The sequence below is a fragment of the Cetorhinus maximus genome, chromosome 9, assembly GCF_964194155.1.
Source record: "Cetorhinus maximus chromosome 9, sCetMax3.hap1.1, whole genome shotgun sequence".
Classification (NCBI taxonomy): domain Eukaryota; kingdom Metazoa; phylum Chordata; class Chondrichthyes; order Lamniformes; family Cetorhinidae; genus Cetorhinus; species Cetorhinus maximus.
This window is the reverse complement of record NC_135887.1, coordinates 115662308-115682601: the sequence shown is the minus strand read 5'-3', so window position 1 is coordinate 115682601 and position 20294 is coordinate 115662308. Positions and strand designations below refer to the sequence as shown.

At 41.3% G+C, this 20294-nt stretch overlaps 1 protein-coding gene across 5 annotated transcripts in view; it reads left to right on the top strand.

Moving 5' to 3' along the window:
* The window catches only part of hipk3a (homeodomain interacting protein kinase 3a), a 240478-nt gene extending 223356 nt beyond the window's left edge, over nt 1–17122 (top strand). For 4 of the 5 annotated variants that reach the window (XM_078549403.1, XM_078549402.1, XM_078549404.1 and 1 more), the window contains 5 exons: nt 687–989; nt 5885–6031; nt 8540–8799; nt 15377–15504; nt 16562–17122. In XM_078549403.1, coding sequence (XP_078405529.1) covers nt 687–989; nt 5885–6031; nt 8540–8799; nt 15377–15504; nt 16562–17038 — 1315 coding nt within the window. In that variant the 3' untranslated portion in view covers nt 17039–17122. The remainder of the gene's footprint in view (nt 1–686; nt 990–5884; nt 6032–8539; nt 8800–15376; nt 15505–16561) is intronic. The other variant, XM_078549405.1, reaches the window with a different exon arrangement.
* The last annotated feature ends 3172 nt before the right edge of the window (nt 17123–20294 follow it).

The window sequence follows — 20294 nt, the reverse complement described above, 5'->3', positions numbered from 1 at the left end:
TCTTTGAATGAGCTATCTAATTAGTCTCACTTTCTTTGCTTTTTTCCCCATAGCCCTGCAAATGTTTCCTTTCCAAATATTTGTCCAAACACCTTTAGAAATTTACTATTCGAGAAATGCATACCACACAACTCGCTGTGTAAAAACATTCTACTCACCTCCACACTGGTGATTTTGCCAGTTACCTTAAATCCAGGTCCTCTGGTTATTAACCCTCCTGCCAGTGGGAATAGCTTTTCCCTAGTTACCCTATCAAAACGGTTCATCATTTTAACATCCCCCCTTAACCTCTTTGCTCTAAGTAGAACAATCCCAGCGTCTCTAATGTCTCCACATTACTGAAGTCCCTCATCCCTGGTACCATTCTGATCCATCTTCTTTGCACCATCTCCAAGGTCCTGGCGTCCTTCCTGAAATGTGGTGCCCAGAATTGGATGTAATAACCCGGCTGGGGCCTAACAATGATTCATAAAGGTTAAACATAACTCCCTTGCTTTTGTAGTCTGTTTATAAAGTCCAGGACCTCCTTTAGGAATAGTTCCTCCTTTAGGAAGTTATGAAAGATGAAAGGACACTGCAAGCCCCCCAGTGTTTGTGAAGAGCATAGATGTGTGTTAATGTGCTCACATGGATACAGCCACTTCAACATGTACTCACCTATGCTTTTTTTTATTGTTTCTTAACAGGAGCAATACATCACACTACAACAACCTGCAGGACTCTGCGCCACTGTCTCCAAAGATCACCAACAGTCCAAAGACCGGCGAGCCAGAAGGCTGCCCAGCAGCACAGGACAATCACAGCGGAAAGGATGGTGGAGGCTGTTGCCTCCAGGGCTCAGTTGGGCAGCACCTGGACGGCAACCTGATCGCCAACAAGCAACGCCAGACCATCATCATTGCTGATTCCCCAAGCCCTGCCGTCAGTGTCATCACCATCAGCAGCGACACGGACGATGAGGAGGCTTCCCAGAGCCACTCACCAGAAGAGTGAGTCTTTTAAAAACAATCTGTGCCAGTGATTCACTGTGTGGTCGGAACATTAGAAACAGGAGATGGAGGCCATTCAGCTCCTCAAATATGTTTATGCCATTCAGTTAGATTACAGATCTAAACTCCATTTACCCGCCTTTGCTGTATATCCCTCGATCCCCCTTACCTAAGAAAAATCTAACAATCTCAGTTTTGAAAGCTCCAATTAATCTACAACCTTTTGGGAAAGAGTTTTCCAGATTTCCACTAACCTATGTGTGGGAAAATGCTTCCTGATTTTACTCCTGAATGGCCAAGTTCTGGTTTTAAAGTTATCTCCCCTTGTTCTAGATTCCCCCACCAAAGTAACTAGTTTCTCCATATCTACTGAACCAAATTCCATTAACATTTTATACACCTTGATTAGATTGTAGAATCAATCATTGAGCACAGAAGGAGGCCATTTGGCCCATTGTTCCTGTGCCGGCAATTTGAAAGAACTATCCAATTAGTAACACTCTCCTTGCTCTTTCCCCCATAGCCCTACGCATTTGTAAGATTCCACGTTTCAGTTTTATTCAAATTTTGGATAATATTCAAACCCATTATGAATAATATTTTAAGTTGGCGGATTTTCACAAATGGTTGTCATTTGCGAATTGTTCACTCATTCGGAAACTACAATTGTCTAAGGCTGTCAAAATGCAGACTCTATCAGACCTCGAGAGTTAAATTTGTTCAGCAGCTGTGAAGATGGTGAGACTGTATGCCACCCTGTGGTTTAAAAATATAATGCTACAACAATTAACCCATCTCCTTTCCCAAGTATATACAGGCACACAGAAAGCCTCTGCAAACAATGAAAGGCTAAACAGAGACCAGATCGCAAATCAGGGACAGAGATTTGCCAAGTCTTTATTGCTGAATGGCCCTTTGTTTTACTGATTGTGGTTTGGAGAATTCAAAGCCGCAACCTGCGGCTCAAGGGTTCCTGCAGCCCTGCCCACCAGCCAACTCACTTTTATCGTTTATGTTTCTCACTCTTATTTAAATTTTGTGATAGAGGAGGAAGGAACAAGTTGTTTTTCTTGCTATTTGACCCTGCCATAAACTTCCAACTCCATAGCAGCTCTATCACTAAGACTACCTACCCCTACTTCCATCTCCAACATTACCTATCACTGCCCCTGCCTCAGCTCATCTGCTGCTGAAACTCTCATCTTGTGTCATCCCAAGACTCAACTATTCCACAGGGGAAGGGAGTTCCAGGATTTTGTTCCTGCAACAGTGAAAGAATGGCAATATATTTTCATATCAGGATGGTGAGTGGCTTGGAGGGGAACTTCCAGGTGGTGGTGTTCCCATGTATCTGCTGCCCTTGTCCTCCTAGATGATAGTGGTCGTGGGTTTTGAAGGTGCTGCCTAAGGAGCCTTGGTGAGCTTCTGCAGTGCACCTTGTTGATGGTGTACACAGTATTTATATGGCTAGTTGAGTTCAGTTTCTAGTCAATGGTAACCTCCAGGATGTTGATAATGGGAGATTCAGCGCTGGTAATGCCATTGAATGTCAAGGGGCGATGGTTAGATTCTCTCTTGTTGGAGATGGTCATTGACTGGCACTTGTGTGGTGCAAATGTTACTTGCCACTTGTCAGCCTAAGCCTGGATATTGTCCAGCCCCTGCTGCTTTGGACATGGACTGCTTCAGTATCTGAGGAGCCGTGAATGGTGCTGAACATTGTGCAATCATCAGCGAACATCCCCACTTGTGACCTTATGATGGAAGGAAGGGCATTGATGAAGCAGCTGAAGATGGTTGGGCCTAGGATACTACCCTAAAGAACTCTTGCAATGATGTCTTGGAGCTGAGATGATTGACCTCCACAACCACAACCATCTTCCTTAGTGCTAGGTATGATTCCAACCACCAAAGACTTTTCCCCCTGATTCCCATTGACTCCAGTTTTGCTAGAGCTCCTTGATGCCACACTTGGTCAAATGCAGCCCTTGATGTCAAGGGCAGTCACTCTCACCTCACCTCTGGAGTTCAGCTCCTTTGTCCATGTTTGAATCAAGGCTGTAATAAGGTCAGAAGCTGTTGCCCATGGTGGAACCCAAAGTGAGCATCAGTGAGCAGGTTATTGCTAAGCAAGTGCTGCGTGATAGGATTTTGACCCAGCGACAGTGAAGGAACGGCGATATATTTCCAAGTCAGGATGGTGAGTGGATTGATGATGGAGAGTAGACTGATGGAGCAGTAATTGGACATGTTGGATTTGTCTTGACTTTTGTGTACAGGACATAGCTGGGCAGTTTTCCACATTGCCAGGTAGATGCCAGTATTGTAGCTGTACTGGAACAGCTTGGCTAGGTGCGCAGTTAGTTCTGGGACACAATCTTCAGTACTATTGCCAGAATATTGTCAGGGCCCATAGCCTTAGCAGTATCCAGTGCCTTCAGCCATTTCTTGACATCACGTGGACTGAATCGAATTGGCTGAAGAGTGACATCTGTGAAGCTGGGGACCTCTGGAGGAAGCCAAGATGGATCATCCACTCGGCACTTCTGGCTGAAGATTGTTGCAAATGTTTCAGCCTTATCTTTTGCACTGATGTGCTGGGCTCCTCCATCATTGAGGATGGGGATATATGTAGAGCCTCCTGCTCCAGTGAGTCCTCCCTAGCATTTTGGGTACATTATTTATTCCTTAACCAATATCACCAAGAAAAGATATGATGTGCTTATTTATCTCATTGCTGTTTGTAGGAATCTACCATGTTATGTTGGGTGTAAAATTCATTCGACCATCATGAGGTAAAAGGCGCTAAATAAAGGCAAATTCTTTTTTAACGTAACCGTAACAACAGATGCCTTAAAGAGGCTTGGGAGTTCCCGTCCATAAACTCAAATCGAGCTTGCAATATGCCTGGCTTGGGCGTGCTTAATGCTGAAACAGGGCGTTGAATGTGGAAAGAAATAAAACTTCCCTAACATTGACAACACTTCACCTTGAAACGAGAAGTTAGAAAATTAATTAAAGATTTAGCTTTCTTTGGTAATTTTAACAGATGAAATGCAATGTAGTAACATCTTGGAATATCTCGCGACCAATTTTCTGTTAGGGTCTGTTTGTGTGCTGCACCAGAAAACATGGAACAGCACAGGGAGATGGAGCCTGTCCCTGACATGGTGACAAGGAAAATACAAAGCAAAATACTACTGATGCTGGAAATCTGACCTAAAAGCAGAAAATGTTGGGAAACCTTCAGGTCAGGCAGCGCCTGTGGGAGAGCAACAGAGTTAGTGTTTCAACAACAGCACATTGCATTTATATAGCACCCTTAATTTGATAAGGTGCCGCACAAAAGGTTAATAGGTAAAATAAGGGCTCATGGAGTTGGGGATGATATATTAGCATGCAAAGAGGATTGGTTAACGGTTCAAAACAGTGTACATAAACTGGGCTTTTTAAGTTGGCAGACAGTGAATAGTGGAGTGCCGCGATGATCAGTGCTGGGATTTCAGCTATTTACAATCTATATTAATGACTTAGATGAAGAGACAGACAGTAATGTGTCTAAGTTTGCTGATGAAACTCCCAGGGATGATACCGGGAGGCTGCAAAGAGATATGGACAGATTAGGGGAGTGGGCTACAAGATGGCAGATGGAGTATAATATAGGGAAGTATAAAGTAATTCATTTTGGTCATAAGAATGAAAAAGCCCAATATTTTTTAAAAGGTGAGAAACTTGTAAATGTTGATGTTCAAAGAGACTTGGGTGTGCTTATACAAGTAATGTAGAAAATTAGCATGCAGGTGAAGCAAGCAATTAGGAAGGCAAATGGCATGTTGGCCTTTATTGCAAGGGTATTAGAGTACAAGAATAAAGAAGTCTTGCTTCAGCTTTACAGAGTTTTGGTGAGACCGTATCTGGGGCACTGTGCAGTTTTGGTCTCCACATTTAAGAAAGGATATATTTGCATTGGAGGAGGTACAGCAAAGGTTCACTAAATTGGTACCTGGGATGAGGGGGTTGTCCTATGATGAGACGCTGAATAAATTGGGCTTATATTCTGTGGAGTTTAGAAGAATGAGAGGTGATCTCATTGAAACGTACAAGATTCTGAAGGGGCTTAATAGAGTGGACGCTGAGAGATTGTTTCCACTGATCGAGAATCTAAAAGGCAGGGGCACACTCTCAGGAAAAGGGGCCGATCATTTAGGACTGAGATGAGGAGAAATTATTTCACCCAAGAGGCTATGAATCTTTGGAATTCTCTACCAGAGGGTTGTGGATATTCCATCATTGAATACACTTAGGGCTGGGATCGATTTTTGGTGTCTTAGGGAATTAAGAGATATGGGGAGCTGGCGGGAAAATGGAGTTGAATCCCAAGATCAGCCATGATCATATTAAATGGAAGAGCAGGCTCCATGAGCTGTGTGGTCCACTCCTGCTCCTATTTTTTAAGTTCTTATGTTAACGTAGTAAAACATCCCAAGGCACTCACAGTAAAATTATCAAGCAAAGTTTTACACCGAGCCACATTAGGCCAACTGACGATAAGCTTGGCTGAAATCGTACTTTTTAAGTTGCATCTTAGATGTTAAAAGTTATTAAGCAAGTTCAAAACCAGGGAAAGAGGGAGGAGGTGCAGTGGGGGGAGTGAAAAACAAAATGGATAGGGTGGATGGCAGGAGTGATTCATTCATAAAAGGGAGGATATTGCAAGACAAAGGGTGCAGTAATGGAACAAGTAAAGACTGGTCCAGAGGTGTGCAAATGGTTCCAACAGAATAGCAGATGGGGATGGAATCATAAAAAAGGAGGCAAAGAGTAATTTCGTCACAGACTGATTGTTTTATCTGAGGTTATATTGTTTGTTTTTTATCCACCTCACCCACCATCAGATGTAAAGGCAGTCCGGGCTGCGAGGCATGCCAGAGCACCCTCAACATCGACCGGGTGTGTTCGTTAAGTAGTCCTGACAGCACCCTGAGCACCAGTTCATCCAATTCGGCACAGTCCAGCCCATCTCCCTGCAAGAGGCCTAACAGGTACAGATGATGTTGTGCTGAGTTCAGTGTGTTAGCTCTCTGAATACAGTGGCAGAGCTGGATGGGAGGAGGAAGGCGGGGTTGGGGGGAGCAGTGGTTAAGTTCCTTTAGACCATGTTTCATGCATAGTTCACATTTTCAAGTAAATTCCCTGTCTGAGCTCTTCTGACATGGCCAACAAGCCATTTAAATTGGATGGGTTCATAACTTACCAAAACAGTGGGGACTGGAAATCATAGCTGGAAATAATGCTGCAGGGCCATTGTGCCTGTGCCAACTCTTTGAAAGAGTTATCCGTTTAGTTCCACTCCCCCACCCTCTGACCCTATCAATATAACTTTTTTCCTTTCAGTATATATGCAGTTCTGCTTTGCTATTGAAACTGCCTCTCTCATCTTTTCAGGTAATACATCCCAGATCTCAGCAACTCACTGCATAAAAACATTTCTCCTCATCTCCTTTCTGGTTCTTTTGACAATTACCTGAAATCTGTGTCCCCTGGTTACCAATCTTCCTGCCACTAGAAACAGTTTCTCTTAATTTGCTCTATCGAAACTCTGGTTAAGTCTCTACTAAATCTCTCCTTAACCTTTTTTGCTCTAAGGAGAATAATCCCAGCTTGTCCAGTCTCTTCACATAACTGAAGTACTTCATCCCTGGTAAGATTCTAGTTGGTCTAAAAGGAAATGCACGGGTATCCATATCAGGAAAGATTTGACACGTTGGGTCTCTTCCTTGATAAAAGAAAGGTGAGGGGTGACCTAATAGAAGTCTTTGAAAAAATTATGAAAGGTTTTGATAGTGTGGATACAGAGAGAATATCTCCTGTTGTGGTAAAGAGCTTAACTAGAGTCCATCAATATAAAATAGTCACCAAGAAATCTAATACAGAAGTCAGAAGAAACTTCTTTACCCAAGGAGTGGTAAGAATGTGTAACTCACTACCACTGAGAGTGGTTGAAGCAAATAGTATAGATGCATTTAAGGGGAAACTAGATAAGAATATGAGGGAGAAGGGAATAGAGGGTTGCAATGGTAGATTTAGATGAGAAAAGATGGGAGGAGGCTTTAGTGGGGCATGAACACCGGCATGGACTGGGTAGGCCAAATGGCGTGTTTCTGTGCTGTATATCCAACGTAAAGAGATACTATTCATAGCGCAGTAGGAAATGGAACCCACCAGAGGGTGAAATTTAATATTGTGTGGATGTTTGACACAAATGAGATTTGGAGAGTGATAATTCAAGTTTCAAAGATTAAATTGTAGCTGGGTGAATTTCTGCCCTTTGTCGAATAATGGGATCATTAACCTGAATCGTGAAACAGACAGATTGGATATGTTTAATGTCGCACCCAAAATATCCCTCCACCTCTTTACTTAACTAGTGTCAACCTTGGGTCATGTGCTTGAATCCTAGATTTATTTCATATATTGATGAGCTGCAGTAATAATTGCACTATGGCAAAATATGATGTGCCTCTTGTTTGGTCCTGACATTGCTACAAGCAGTGATGGGCTTACAAAGCACCATTACTTCAGCCATGTGTTATACAGTGTTCCTCTCCAGACATGGCCTTATTTCAGAAATACAAAGCCTATCAGTACTATTACTGGGTGATAGCAAATCAACTAGACCTGGTATTAAAATGCTGCTAGAAACACTGCTAATGAACAAGTTCACACCTATTGTTAACTTGTATGCAGGACTGCAGGGTGGGGGAAGGAGTTGATAGGGAGCTGAGGCACACGATCCCTGCCAGAAGTCACAAAGTCCTGCTGTTGGTTTGACAACTCTCTGGAAAGATTTATGGATTGGGGAACGGGGCAGAATCCTCCTCGGAACTGATGTGGCAACATGGTTCTTTTTTGCACCTTTAAAATAGGAAAACATTGCCAGGAGTGTTGTAGTTGGGAAGTGGGCAATGGATGGTGGAAGAGTTAAGAGAGACGAATGACACATCTCCAAGTAGCTCCCACTTCGCTTGTGTTAATGCTACATCCTCTGAGTTGGGAGGTTGTAGGTTGAAGTCCTGCTTCAAGGACTTGAGAACACAATCCAGGCTGATCCAGTCCTAGTTCAATAATGAAGGAGTGCTGCATCAGCCCTAGGGTGAAGTTTTAAAACTGAGGCCCTGTTTGCCCTTTCTGGTGCATCTAAATGATCCCAAGACACTTTTTTGAAGAAGAACAGGTGAGTTCTCCCTGGTATCCTGAGACCAATATTTATCCTTCAATCAACATCACTAAAAAACAATTATCTGGTTGCTGTTTATGGGTCCTTGCTGTGCAAAGATTAGCTGCAGCTTTTCCTTACATTGTGGCAGTGACTAAACTTCAAAGAAAAGATATTTCATTGGCTGTGAAGCACACTGGGGGCATCTCAAGGTCATGAAAGGTGCTGTATAAATGCAAGCACTTGTCATGCAACGGCGGTGTGATCTTAAATGTGTGAATAACTGATGTTGACCAGAATCTGAACCAGCATGTTATAATCATTGACATTCCAGCATGTCGGAGGATGAGCCGGAGAGCGGCTGCGACACTGTAGATGGATCCCCAACCAGTGAGTCTTCAGGGCAGAATGAAAGTCCCTTCCTGGAAGAACGCTTCCTTCAGGATGCGGCTAACCAGAATTCAGGCAGCATGAACTCCAAGGGAACAGACAGCACTAAGCCCGCTGTGCGCACCATGGTGGTGCCACCGATGAGGGTGCAGAACAGCAATTCAATCTCCGTAACAGACTTGAGCGAGCAGGTCTCAAATGCAGGTAAGGATCTGCTTTTTTCTGCATGGTCACAGAGAGTTGGATTTGTAATTGCAGTGAACAATCAGTTGCATAGACGTGGTGTGAGAATTGTTTTAAGATCATATTGTGCAAGGAGTGTTAGGGTGAACAGGGTTGGATGGAAATTAAGGGGCATTAGAATCCAGTCCTCAAAACTGACAGTATGTTCTTCTCTGCCTGCCTGTTGTAAGGAGAGACAATCTGAATGATAGTATTTTGAGGGGGCCGGTGGGGGGTGGGGAGGTGCAAGAGCAGAGGGACCTGGAGGTGCTTGTCAAAGATCCTTGTAGGTAGCAGGGCAAGTTGATAAGGCAGTCCAAAGTGTTTATGGGATACTTGGCTTTGGAAATAGGGACAATTGAACACAAAACAGGAAAGTGATGTGAAACCATTCCTGTAGCATTGTGTACAATTCTAGGCACCACACTTTAGGAAGGATGTTAGGAGTAGGTTTCAAACCAGGATGATACAAGGGATGAGGAAGTTCAGTTAAGAGGAGGGGTTGGACACGCTGGTATTGTTCTCTTTGGGGCAGAGAAGGTTAAGATTAAGAAAGTTAACCTCAACCGGCTATTCAAAAATATAATATTTGTTTGAGTAAGTTAGGAGAAACTGTTTCCTGTGGCAACTGGATTGGTAACCAGACAACAAAAGAATTAAAATAATTGGCAACAGAACTAGAAGGGAAGTTTTCACACAGGGATGTTAAGATTTGGAACACACTTCTTGAGAGGGCGGTGGAATCAAATTCCATAGGAACTTCAAAAGGCAATTGGACTTGAAGAACGAATTTCCAGGGTTATGAGGAATAACCTGGGGTGGGGGACCAAATTAGATAGCTCTTTCAAAGAGCTGGCACAGGCACTGAGGGCCAAATGGTCCCCTTCTGTGCTGTACAATTCCATGATCCCATAAGGCTCCTACAGTTTAAACGGCATCTGCCTAGCTTTAACTGAACAGGAAGCACTGTGCAAAAATGGCCTACAACCCAATACACCCGAGCTCAAGACTAGTGACAAAAGGGTGGCTGCTATCAGAAAACAGTCAGACTAGAGCAACAGGGGCTACTATGCTTGGGATTGAAGGTTGAGGTGAGAAGAAAAAAGAAGAATTAGAGTGCAACCAATTTAATCAAACGGACATTTGAAGGGAACTGAGTTCTTCTGGCAGCTCGCTCCTCAGTCCCGATTCACTGACCCTTCTCCATATCCTTCAGTTGTTTTGTTTCCCAAATACATATCTGTTTCCCTTCTGACAGCAGTTGAACTTTTTCACATGTACACTGTAACTCCTCAAGTCCGGAAGGCTTGGGACCAAGTCATTTCTGGATTTTGGAATTTTCTGAATCATAGAATGATGTTAGTATGTCTAACCACAAGCGTGTAAACTGGAAAACATCATAGGTATAATTATTTACCTGAAGCATAAAACAGTGATAAAACATAAATCAGTAACAAAAATTGTTTTACTTATCCAAACACTGTATCTTCCATGTTTCCACTCCCAAAGTCTGCTGAAAAAATGTCCCAACAACTAGTGTTTCCGAACAATAGATTTCCGGACTGGAGAGGTTAAAGTGTATGTCATCTTACTTTTAAAACACTCTTATTTGACCCAGAATCATCCTTATGTAAAAAAACGAGGTAAACCTGAAGCTACCATCACCTTCTCTACTCCCCATTATTTGTGCGAGTTTAATGAGGATTCCTGTGCTAGGTTAATGAGGATTCCTGCCATATCTCTTTATTGAGCAGGGGGAATAGATTGTACTACAGATGGACAATTGACTAAGTGCTCAATACCTTTTGTGCAACAGGGTTGATAGTGATGCTACAGGTGGTCAATAGGTTTCTTGTTATAACTTTCTTTATATGTATCTACCTAATTATAAAAGATTTTGAGCTCGTTATACATCCAACTTCACACTTCAATGCATTGAGCGTATAAAACTTGCATTTTTATAGCCCCTTTAATGTAGTAAAAAAAGTATCGTTGGGCACTTCACAGGAGCCTTATCGAACAAAATTTGATGCTGAGCCATAAGAGATATTAAGACACAAAGAGACATGTTTCATAGAGCACCTGAAAGGAGGAGAGAGAAAGAGAGAGATGTAAAAGGGAATTCCAGAGCTTCAGGGCCTGGGTAGCTGAAGGCATTGCATTGGGTGGCATGGTATGGCAAGAGACCAGGAATTAGAGGAGCACAGAGACCTCAGAAGGCTGGAGAACATAACAGAAATGTTCTCATAATCCAACTGAATTTTCTACTGGTGTAACTTCCCACAGCTGCCTTTTAAAACATCTCAGTGGTGCCATTTTCAGTAACTGTTTTGATCTAATATAATGCAAGCAGAAAAAACCTCTCCGACTGCATGATAAATTCAATACTGCTAATGGTATCTATCTGTATCCTTCAACAACTAACAGAATAAACTCCCACAGTAGCCCACTACAAGTAAATTGAGTAAATATTTCTTTCTATCTCCTTTGGAGCTCCAGCAAAACTTGTACTGTTTCCCTGCGTCAAGATGGCATGTGAACCTAATGTGTAACTTGTAAATAAGTTGTCACGGTCACCACAGAGCTTCAGAACTGAGCTAACACATTCCTAAGATTGCATAGTCCAATCTGGTAGATAAGTAAACTATCCTGTTACCAGGTTACATCACCAAGTAAGACTAGTCCGGGAGATATTAGCGCAGAACTTGCTGGACTGGGGCATCTTGCAGTGTTCCCTGTTTATTAGATTTTTCCCCTGCATCGTTCAGCTCAAAGATGTCTTGTGTCCTAAATGCTGGAATGTGAGCTCATAACAGTGCAGTGAGGGCGACAGGATACCTAGAATCTCAACAAGAAAGAAACAGAGGAATGACAGTGAAGGATGTTGAATTAGACTCAAATCAGATTCAGGAAGAGAAAAAAAAGAGGGAAAGAAAGGTTGAATTGACAGAGAAAAAAAGACACAAAGGAAAAGATGGAAATAAAATGTAAACATTTGAAATTTGACATGTTTAAAATTTCCAACAAAAATTTACTATCTGATGAAATGAGAGTCTACACTTGAAACTGTTTACTTTCTGGACCAGAGAGGTTGACTCATTAACAATAATCAGATTGTTAAATGTGATACAGGAACACAAGAAGCTAGAGCCAGAAAAGGCTATGGGAGAACTTTTACCAGCTCCATCCTCCTGATGACAAGTTAACTGTCTGGATGGATGTTACAAACCCCTTGATAATATTCAAAAGCCAGGAGGGATTTCTCTCAATATCCCAGCTAGCACTTTTTTTCTCAACTTGCACCAAAGAATCATACTGCACATGCCATCCTGTCCATTGTGCTTATGCCCTTTCAAAGAGCTAAGCAATTATAGAATCATAAAATAGTGACAGCACAGAAAGAGGAAATTTGGTCTGTCATGTCTGTGCTGGCTTTCTGCAAGAGCAATTCAGCTAGTTCCACTCTTCCCTACTCTTTTCCCATAGCCCTGCGAGCTTTTTCTCTTCAGGTGCTTATCCAGCTCTCCTTTGAAAGCTCTGAATGAAAGTATCTGCCTCCACCACTCTCTCGGGCAGTGCATTCCAGATCCTAATCACTCACTGAATAAAAAGATCTGTCCTCATGTCACCATTGCTTCTTTTGCCAATCATCTGAAATCATTGTCCTCTCGTTCTTGACCCTTCTGATGGGAACTGTTTCTCTCTATCTACTCTATCTAGACCCCTCATGGTTTTGAATATTTCTACAAAATCTCCCCTCAACCTTCTCTTCTAAGGAGAACAACCCCAGCTTTTTCAATTCATGTAACTGAAGTTCCTGATCCCTGGAACGATTCTTGTAAACCTTTTCTGCACCTTCTCTAAACCTTTCACATTCTCCCTGAAGTGCGGTGTCCAGAGTTGGACACAATACCACAGTTGAGGCTGAATCAAAGTTTAGAAAATCTCATTATCACTTTCTTTGCTTTTGTACCCTATTCCTCGATTTTTAAAGCTGAGGTTCCCATATGCCTTTATTTAAAACACTTTCTCAACCTGCCCTGCCACCTTCAGTGGTCTGTGCACATATACCACTCACACACTCTCTCTCTCTCTCTCTCTCTCCCCCCCCCCAATTCCTGGTCTCTGCTCCTTTAGAATTGCACCCTTCTCCTCCTTCCTATGTACCACTTCATGCTTCTCTGCATTAAATTTCATTTGCCACCTGTCCACCCATTCCACCAGCTTTTCTATATTCTGTTGAAGTTACCAATATTCTCTTCACAGTTCACAATACTGGTGGCATCTTCAAATTTTGAAATTATGCACTGTGCACCCAAGCCTAAGTCATTAATATATATCAGGAAAAGGAATGGTCCTAGTACCAATCTCTGAAGAACCCCACTGTACAGATTTTCTCCAGTCCGTAAAACTGTCATTTACCACTACTCTCTGTTTCCTGTCACTCAGCTAACTGTATCCATGCTGCTACTTTCCCTTTCATTCCACAGACTTCAACTTTGCTGACAAGCTTATTATTTGGCACGTTTGGAAGTCCATGTACATCACATGATCCACATTACCCTCAGCAACCCTCTCTGTTATCTCATCAAAATAATCAAGTTAGTTAAGCATGATTTGCCCTTAACAAAACCATGTTGGCTTTCCCTAATTAATCTTCAGTTGCCCAAACGACTGTTAATTTTGTCCCAGATTACCATGTCTAAGAGCTTTCCCACCACCGAGGTTAAAATGACTGTCCTGTAGTTGCTGGCTTTATCCTGCAGCCGTTTTTGAAAAAGGGTGTAACATTCTTAATTCTCCATCCTCTGGTGTAACATTCACAATTCTCATTTCTCCGTCTGGATCTTTTGCCAATTATTCCAAATCTATGTCCTATATCTCAGAGAATTGGAGGATTATCGCCAGTACTTCTGCATTTTCCACCCTTAATTCCCTCAACATCTTCAGATGCAACCCATCCAGTCCTGATGACTTATCAGCTTTTAGTACTTTCTTTTTAACCATAGGTTTTTAGGCCATCTAGTGTCTCAAGTACTTCCTCTTCCACTATGACTTTGGTAGCATCTTCTTTCTTGGTAAAGACAGATGCAAAGTACCTTTTAGTACCTAAGCCATGGCCCTTGCGTCCATGTGTAGGATCCCCTTTTTGGTTCCTAATCTGCTCCACCCATCCTATTAAACTCTTTCTGCTTATATGTTTATTGAGGACTTTTTGATTCCCTTTTATGTTAGCTCTCTCATTTATGTCAGTCTCTCTCATAACCTCTCTCTGCCTCTCTGATTTCCTTTTTCACTTCTTCTCTGAACTTTCTGTATTTAGCTTGCTGCTCACTTGTATTATCAACCTGACATCTGTCATATTTTCCCTTTTTCTACTGCATGTTATTTTCTATCTCTCTGTTATCCAGGGAACTCTGGCTTTGGTTGTTTGTGGGAATGTACCTTGATTGTATCTGAACCAATTCCCCTTTAAAGACAGCCAATTATTCCGTTACGATTTTGCTTGCCAATCTTTAATTCCAATTTACCTGGGACAACTCTGTTCTCAGCCACTGTCACCAGCCAGCCAATCTCCATCCTCCTCACAGGTCACAACACTTCCAAGTTTTGTGTCATTTGCAAATTTTGAAATTGTCCCAGTACATCCAAGTTTAGGTCATTAATATGTATCAAGAAAAACAAAGGTTCTAGTACTGACCCCACTCAAACTCCCCCTCCTCTTTTCCCCAAGGCCCTACAAATTTTTCCTTTTTATGAGATGTAATTTATTTACTCGGCAAGTTGTTATGATCTGGAATGTGCTACCTGAAAGGATAGTGGAAGCAGATTCAAAGTAACTTCCAGAAAGGAATTAGATCTCTACTTAAAAAGGAAAAATTTACAGGGCTATGGGAAAAGAGAAGGAGATTGTGACTGATTGGTAGCTCTTACAGAGAGTGGGCATAAGCACGTTGGGCTGAATGGCTTCCTTCTGTGCTGTAAGTTTCTAAGTATTTATCTAGTAATCTTTTTGAAAGGATGCTATTGAATTTGCTTCCACCACCCTTTCTGGCAGTGTATTCCAGATTGTTGTATTAAAAAAACGTGTCCTCATTTCTCCCTCTGGTTCTTTTGCCAATTATTCTAAATCTATGTCCTCTGGTTAGCGACCCTTCTTCCAGGGAAAACTTTCTCTTTATTTATTCAATCAAAACCCTTCAGAATTCTGACCACTACATTAAAAAATGATTAATTGGCCGCTCATCTCATTATTGTCTTTTGGACCTTGCTGTGTACAAATTGGCAGTTGGGTTTGCGTAAATGACATGTGCAGTACACTTAATGACATTCCTTAGAGATGTTATAAGGGACTGTATAAATGTCTCTTCCTTAATGGAAGGGAAAAGTGAGATAGCGAGAAGCAATGGTTGTTTTCTATGGAAATTTCCTACATTTGGGGACAGCATTTTGTTGGCACAGGTTGCAGATTTTGAAACTCGCCATATCTAAACACAATCTGATAGTGCAGTCCAGAGATTACACCTTTTCAAGTGTTGATCTGATTTACATCTTGCAGATACGACATGTCAGTCGTTAACGAAGGGCCGATCTGCTCCCGGAAGAATAAACCAGCCTTCAGCTGTAGGTATTCGCCAGCAGAAGTCTGTATCAGCATTCCAACAGCAACACATGAATTTTGGTCAGGTATGTGCCAAGTCAGCTTCTTCAGATCTCCTTCTCTGGTTCAGAACAGCTCCCTTCAAGTAAGCACAGAACAGCTGATGTTGGGGTTTATGAAACAAACTTCATTCATATACAACATAGGCGATCACTCTGAACAGTGCAACGATGTAGCTGTGTTGCCCTCTCTTTCATAAGAACACAAGAAATAGGAGCAGGTGTAGGCCATTTGGCCCTTTGAGTCTGATTCAACAAGTTCATGACTGACCTTCTACTTCAACTCCACTTTCCCACACTATCCCCATATCCCTTAATTCCCCTAGGATCCAAAAATTTAACAGTCCCTGTCTTAAATATACTCAGTGACTGAGAATCCACAGCTCTTGGAGGTAGATAATTTCAAAGATTCATAACCCTTTGAGTGAAAAAATTTCTCACCTTAGTCCTAAATGACCCACCCCTTATTCTGAGACTGTGACCCTATGTTATAGCTTCCCCATCCAGGAGAAACATTTTCTCAGCATCTATCCTGTCAGGCTCCTTAAAAATTTTATATGTTTTAATTAGATTACCTCTCATCCCTGTAAACTCCAGGGTATATAGGCCTAGTTAACTAAATCGTTCCTCATAAGACAATCTCTCATCCAAGGAACCAGTCTAGTGAGTCTTCGTTGCATTCCCTATAGGGCAAGTATGTCCTTCCTCAGGTAAGGAGACCAAAACTCCACATAGTACTCTAGGTGTGGCCTTACCAATGCCCTGTCTGCTCGAGCTCTGGGAAATCATCCCCTTTACATACCCCTTTCACATTCTTCAAAGGAACATTTCATAGGTAAGTCCTCATGGTTTATTTGTGCTCGGGTCCTTTCAAGAACATTTTTATTGAGAGCTTATTTATCTAAACATCCACTCTACCATGGTTAATTGATCCCTTTGCTTATACATATTACACCTGTCACGAAATAAACTGATCAATTGCTCGTGTGGCCTGCAAATTTCCTGTAGACTCGTGATTTATTCTCGGTGTCTTATATTGAGTCATTTGGACAACTACTGATTACGATGATATATGTTTCTGCAGGTTCAGCACTACGGATCGATGCCTCAGGAATGGAACGGCAATTATGGACACTGGAGAAAGCAGGCCTTCATCACGCCCACAATCGCCAGCCACCCTTTCTCTCTTGCTCACGGGAGCCCCAACCACACTACAGCTCACGGACACCTGACCGGAAACACACATCTCGGGGGCCAGCCCGCCATCTTATCCTACCCCCCATCAGGACCCCTGGGCAACACAGCCCCCATGGCCCATCTGTTGGCCTCCCCATGCACTTCAAGGCCTGTCATGCAACCCGCAGCCTATAGCATTTCTCACCACAATGGCCTGCTTCACCAAATCCCCATTGGCCTCAATCCCCGCCTGCTGCCTTCTCCGACCATTCATCAGAACCAGTACAAGCCAATATTTCATCCTCACTCCTACATTGCAGCATCTCCCGTCTACACTGGATTCCCATTAAGTCCAACAAAGCTCAGCCAGTATCCTTATATTTGAAGATTACAGAAGAAAACAAAAAAAAACTGGCCTAAGGCTCAGTCATGTGTAAAGCATCTGGAATTGAAGGAACACGTTACCGATTAAAGAATAATTCCAAGCCGTGGCACAAGAAATCCATTTCTTCATTGCATTTTTGTTAATCATGGTACATAAAAGGTGCATAAACAAAAAAAGCTGAGCTTTAAATCAAACCCAGTTTTAATGTGTCTTTGCACATTCGACGATACAGCTTTTACAACCGTTGCATTAGGTCCAAGGATCTGTGCGGCGATTTGAAGCCGCAAGGAGCACGGGGCGAGAGCAAGAGAGAAAGCTCTCTCCACTTTTTGTATTGCCTTGTTGTATCCACTGCAAGACACATGTAACACACACACTTGTGAAGCCATGCTATTAACCCTGTGAGGGCGACAGGTGCATATTATGTCTGCCGTATGGTGTACAAGCAAATATACTTGTGGTTTCCCCTGTGTCTTTGGTGTTTTTTTCAGTGTTGAGTCATTAACCTAAAGGGGTTGGGAGCTGTTGCTCTCCACACCTGCATGTGTTTTGCATGGGCGAGAATTGCCTAAAATTAGGTTTTTTACTCTTCAGTGTCATTAGTAACAATGGTTTTCACACACATAGTGCCTTAAATATTTTGAGGTTGTTAATGTTACTACTATGTTATGGACTGTAGCACTTGAATTCTTATGTAATCCAGTGATTGAAAAAAATAAATGAATGGGGAAAGAGTGGGGGGGGTGGGGAATAATAGCGCTTTAGTTTTTCGGGTTTGGCGTGTGGTATGCTTAAACTATCCTTCAAGGAATAGAAGCTGTTTTTTTTTTGTACTTTGCAGGTTGTGGGCCGAGTCTGCTTTCCTCCTTTCAAAATGATCTAGAAATACCATAGGTGTAGAGCAAGTGTTAAGGAATTGACTGAGATAATTTGATCACTGGTTTCTACTTTAAACTCATCTATAATGAGCAGTGTTTATACTGTCAAAAATAATAATAATCTGCAATACAATCGAAATAGAAGTGTGCGCGTGTGTGTGTTTCTTTTTAAAAAGAAGTTTGCTGTTTATGGAATTTAGTGAAATGATTAGATATGTGGTGGCATGGCTTTGTTTAGAAAATTGAAAAAAATTGCAATTCATAATACTCAATGACTCATGATATGGTTTCACCTTAGCTTGAGCAGACCATGCAGTATTTGATATACGTAGTAATATAATATTTAGTCCTGAGGCTTGACGAGGTGCAAGTTTTTGTGTGCAATTTTATCATTTATGCATGTGACAAATTTTACCCTCTTTATCATTTTGTTTTTTTCTGTTTTATCTTTAGCTTGTTCAGTGTCTACTCGCTTATTTTATACATTCCGTCAGGGAGATAAAATGAATTACACGCTGTGTGCATTTTTCTGAAATGTGCGTCAAAAGAAAAAACAAAACTTTTTTTTTTGAAAATGAAGTTGCTTTTCGCAGCACCAAAGACTTTTCCTGTCATCCCATTTCCTAAGCAAGGTTAGCAACTTTGCATAGACCTCAAAAAAAACACAAAAAAACAGAGTAGCAAGGAAAGGTGAATTTAAAAAAAAAAAATACTTTTTTCACAATTTCAATAAAAAAGGTTGAGGCTATGTTTTAGTTCTTCGGGCAAGTAATAAATTGTAACATTTATCTTGAATGTATCATAGATAAGCTGCTATATAATGATTGCCACTTCAATTAGCTGTGAAATAGGTGATTATTAACTGTTCTTACTTAGCCTTCTCATTTCTGTAAGTCTGATTACATTAACTAGAAGTGGGTTTTGATTAATTTTGGCGTTACTGTTTGGAGTGTCTTTGTAACTACTGTATTGTAAATGATGAAACTTTTAATTGCTTTTGTTTTTATTTTGGGTGTGTGTTTTTGCATCAGTATTTTACCTTAAGTAACTTCGAGCTCATCACTGCATATAAATGGATGTATTGATGTAACTTAATTTTTATGTTTCCTTATTGGCATTGTGTTAGAGAATCTGAATTGCTGTAGCTTGCAGGATTGACTTAACTTGGTTTTAATTTTTTTTTTTTGCTAACGCGGTTTGCCGCTGCAATACAGAATCTTTTACTTATTCACTGGAACCAGCAGCCAGTGTGCAGAACCAAACTTCTGTATACTTTATTTACATTTTCTGGCATTTAAAAAAACATTAAAGATCCTAACACACCACTAATAAACAGCACCAGTTTGACTTCAATAAGCTAACTTTGGGTATAACCAGTTTTGGGGGGTGGGGGGCTGGCACATCCTTGTAATAAATGAAGCAGTGTTTTATTCAATATTAACCTTTAGTCATAGCCAAGGAGGACAATGTGCCTAAGTGCAAGAGGCTTTTAAATCACAACAGTTGTACAGTTAATTCAAATTTATAAAGTATATAGTACCTCTTGAGAAATTTGGTGCTTTCTAGCATAGTTCTATTTTTATCAACAGACACCATATGTTTGTAAAAAAAAAACAAAAGAACTCTAAATACAGGGACTGATAACTTGAAGGGAAACAGCTAGTGCAAGCTGGATAGGCCGTAGCACTGTGGAATGATAAAATCATGACTGCTGAGTACTTCAACAAAGTGTAGCATTCAGTTTTTTTCTTGAGTTCTATCCACTGGTTGATGCCTTAAAGTCATTCTTAAATAAGACACTGTGAAATACAGGAATGGGTGAGGGAGGGGGAGGAAGTAATGTAACATCCACCTTATTTTAAATGTGGCGTTTTATTTTACATGCATATAGGGTTTTAATTCAGTTTTCACCATGCTTACAAATCAAATTCAGGGTCCTTGTACGATTGAAAGTGCTTTTGTCATTTCAAAAATGAAAATGTCTCAAAGATTTTGGTTTTAATCACTTTGTACCAAATAATTTTAGAGGAGGTAGGGGCTCTGAATTAGATGGATACTTGGGGGAACGGGTGATTGAGAGGTATCAGTCTTTTTCATTTCATAGTCCCATCCTTTCCATTATATATCTACTTCCCCTTAACCTTAAGTAGACAGTAGTTCAGTGAAAGTTAAATCAACACTGCAAGTTATAGAAACCTGTTGTTTAAATTACACAACAACGTAGACTTGATTATTAAGTTGGAACTGTTACTGTTTAAAAAATTGTAGAATTTTTTGTGGCTTTTTGCTTTTGATTTTAATGCTACACTAGTTTGCCATGTAGCAATTGCACTGTGCAATATTTACAATATGAGGACTGGGAAAATTTTTATGGATGT